Source organism: Nestor notabilis, unplaced genomic scaffold (genome assembly GCF_000696875.1).
Source record: "Nestor notabilis isolate BGI_N333 unplaced genomic scaffold, ASM69687v1 scaffold15757, whole genome shotgun sequence".
In the NCBI taxonomy this organism is placed as follows: domain Eukaryota; kingdom Metazoa; phylum Chordata; class Aves; order Psittaciformes; family Psittacidae; genus Nestor; species Nestor notabilis.
In genome coordinates this window covers 17,471-20,936 of record NW_009937053.1, presented here as the reverse complement: position 1 = coordinate 20,936, position 3,466 = coordinate 17,471, and the positions used below count along the sequence as shown (strand labels likewise).

General features: G+C 40.9%; 1 protein-coding gene across 1 annotated transcript in view; it reads right to left on the bottom strand.

Annotated features, from left to right (window-relative positions):
* Nucleotides 1-470: 470 nt before the first annotated feature.
* Nucleotides 471-3,466, bottom strand: part of CD9 (CD9 molecule) — a gene marked incomplete at its 5' end in the record, with an annotated part of 9,068 nt that continues 6,072 nt past the window's right edge. The window contains 2 exons of the mRNA XM_010018642.1: nucleotides 471-807; nucleotides 1,521-1,604. Coding sequence (XP_010016944.1) covers nucleotides 742-807; nucleotides 1,521-1,604 — 150 coding nt within the window. The remainder of the gene's footprint in view (nucleotides 808-1,520; nucleotides 1,605-3,466) is intronic.

Genomic DNA, 3,466 nt, shown 5'->3' with positions numbered 1-3,466 from the left:
GGACTGAGGCTATGTCAGATGCCAGGGGACAGAGTTCTGTCAGCAGACAGGCTGATAGAAGAAAGCCCAGCTGGCTCCGGGGTAGAGCCCAGCTTGTTTGCATCCAAGTACACCAAAGTATGCACTGCCTGCATATCACCACTGCAAGAGTCATCCTTTGCCACCCTGCATGAAGATGACAGCAAGAGTGTTAAAGCAGTAACATTTTAGGTATATGATTAAGAACTGCTTTTGTTCACACACACCAAGGAAAGGAAGAATAACAACACCTTCCCCAACATGCTCTGACAGTAGTCTTCCATTCCTTGGAATTCCCTTCAAATATGTCATCGGCATAGGAGTTATTTCCTGCTTTATACTAAAGCCCTAGTGATTTAACACTTGACACGTTATGCAAGTTCAACTCCATGCCACACATCAAATAATGATTAATAAGCATAGTAAAACCTCCTCTCTCCCAAACATACAATACATCTTATTCTTTATTAAGTATCAAATTGTCTCCAACATAAATTACATCCAAATTATGTAAGTTTCAAGAAAGTCAGATATTTTATGTACAATATTTGTCTTGAGTCAGATATATCTTTGTAATTTTTAACCTATAACAAAAAGCAAACCTACATCAGTACCAAATAAAGCATTAAAAAGGTAACAAATATATAACTTTTTAGAAATGCTTTCAGAACGCTAAAGTTAATGACAGGTTTTATAGTGCAGTAGTCTTGGGTTTTTAAGCTCTTAGACCATTTCTCTGTTTTTGCGGATAGCACAGCAGAGAACCATACTGAATATCATGCCGAAAATCTGCAAAGAAAGCAAGCACATTAGAAACTGGGGGATGAAAGCACATTCTTCTGTCAACAAGAAGACAAGCATAGCCTCTGGGCTGGGAAGAGCAGCTACATTAAGACTTCATTCTGCAGTTGATGTCCCTTCTCCTTCCTTCCCCTCCACCCTCAAATTTCACTCCATTCTCATGAATCCCCTTCATGCTTAGTACTTCAAAATATACAGCTATAAACCACTGCCTTATCTCCTAAGAAATCTTTGATCATCCCAGCATGTTTGCATCCATGTCATACTTTCCTCTAGAGAAGCCAAACAAAAATGTTTGAATTTTTTTACTAGCACTGTTATTTCAGTTCTCTGGCAGATCTTTAATAGTTCTAAAGAGGGGAAAAAAAGCAAGGATCCCCAGGAGATACTAGGATTACGACATGGGCTGGCAACATGACCAATCCATCTTTGCCCTGTATTTATACACACACACTACTGATAACTTCACCATTACTAAAACTACAAGGAGGCAGATCCTAATCCAAAGCAGAAGCAGGGAGGTCCAAGACACCCCACCCTCTGTGCTGCCTCGGGGCCCTGCAGCACACACCCCAAACCTGCTGGTACTTGTCATTACTGGAATGGGCTTGTAGGCTGCCATGGCAGGCACTGTTCAACAGACTTCTGCTGCAAGTATCCTTTGGCCACACAGCTACCCTCTAAATAATGTGAAAACTCACCATTATTATAGCAATGCCCAGGCCAACTGCTCCGATCACATTCAATTTTGAATTGAAGACATCATCAATAGCAGCAGGGCATGACTGAAAAGAAACAGACTGTTCATTAGTGTTTCATGCATACTTTTTTTTCTGCTTGCTTGTTTGAGCTCAAGTCTGCCAACTGATGCTACACCTTTAACCAAGTCTGCTTGCATTAGAGATGAAGAGTGAACTTTTGAAAACTGCTTTGAATTGGCCCTTATTTTCACACAGAATCATAGAATCAACTAGGTTGGAAAAGACCTTTAAGATCATCAAGTCCAACCATTACCCCAGGACTGCCAAGGCCACCACTAAACCATGTCACTAAGGGCCTCATCTAACATAGTTTGTGAACACTTCCAGGGATGGCAATTCTACCACTTCCCTGGGCAGCCTGTTCCAAAGCCTGATCACCCTCTCTGTGAAGAAATTTTCTCCTAATCTTTAAAGAGGGTCAGGGACATTCCAACACAAAAATTGGAGAAGTAACTCCACTCTTCAAGCACCTAAACTTCTTGACTGTGCCTTGGCTACAGCAGGATTCCCTTGATAAGGTAGATTAGGACCAACACCAGTTATACCAGAATTGGCTTGTTACTACTGGCTGTCACCATTTAAGTTGCTGTATTGCTCAGCCCTTTTGAAATAAATTGAAGCCACTCTTAATATCTCCAGTTGCTATTGTAATTTTCCAGACATGGGAATAACAGGATTTCTTGAGGTGAATGCATACAGGCTAAGCTGCGGGTAGTTTTACAGAGATGTCAGTTTGAAGCTTCCAGGACAATGAATTACCACTGCAGCTAAAGAAAAATAATCAAGTACAATCCTTTCCCCAGCAAAGACATATGGCAGCCAAGGAAAACAGCAAGGAACTTTTACAAAGGTATAAATCTTCCAGATCCTGGTAGCTGGTAAAAATCTCATCCCAACTCCTGTCATACTTACTCCAGCAGCAGGCTACAGTGAGCTGCTGAAAGCTTTTTTCTTTAGTTGTCCCTTATACAGTCCAGAAGGAAAGACTGAATCAAGGATTAAAAGGATATACTGATAAGAATAACTCAGTTAAATCAGAATATCAATACAGCAGTGCTTCTTAAAGGCACACAGATGAGCCACACCATTACATGCCTTTAATCTTGCAGTCTACCTACTGTTTTTCTACAACTGAGACTAGGCCATAAGACAAACCACAAGATGAAGTCAATAGATGGAACTTAAACACACTCAGAATAAAAGCAAGCAATAAAACCTGCATGCTGTCTCAGCTACTTCCATATAGTCTAACTCATAGCAGATTGTATGGACAGGACTAATGATACCAACTAAATACAGATTTGAAGTGTTTCATGTGGTCAGATATTTGAAGGCACAAAATCATCTGCAGCAAAAAAGAAGAACATGAATAATATAAAAATAAAAAAAAAATTCAAGTCATTAACTGAATTCCTGCATCGTAAGACCCTTATTTTCTATGGGAAGACTCATACAGGCTGTCTTGGGACATGAAGCAGAAGCAGCAAGAAAGAGGAAAAGGGGTAGTTAGGAACTACACAAGATGCCACAGACAACTGTGGCATACAGGCACCTTTGCAGCAATTATTTATTTCAACAGGGGAATCTAATGCAGAGAATTGGCTTCAGTGACATACTCCCTCAAAAGGCCACCAATGCATTACCCTCCCTTTCCCTTGCTAAAACTTCAGACCTGCTCCCGCTCTGTGCTCTACTTCTCCCTAACCAACAGGGGAAGAAACAGCTCTGATGCAACACCAGGAAGTTGCTCTGGCAGTAAGAGCAGCCAGGAGATGAGCTTTCTAGCATTTTCTTTTTTTGGTGAAGTTTTTGGTCATATACTGTCCATCACTCCAGCAAGCCCAGTGACACAGAGACCATGCATTTCCTATGCAAATTCAGATTTC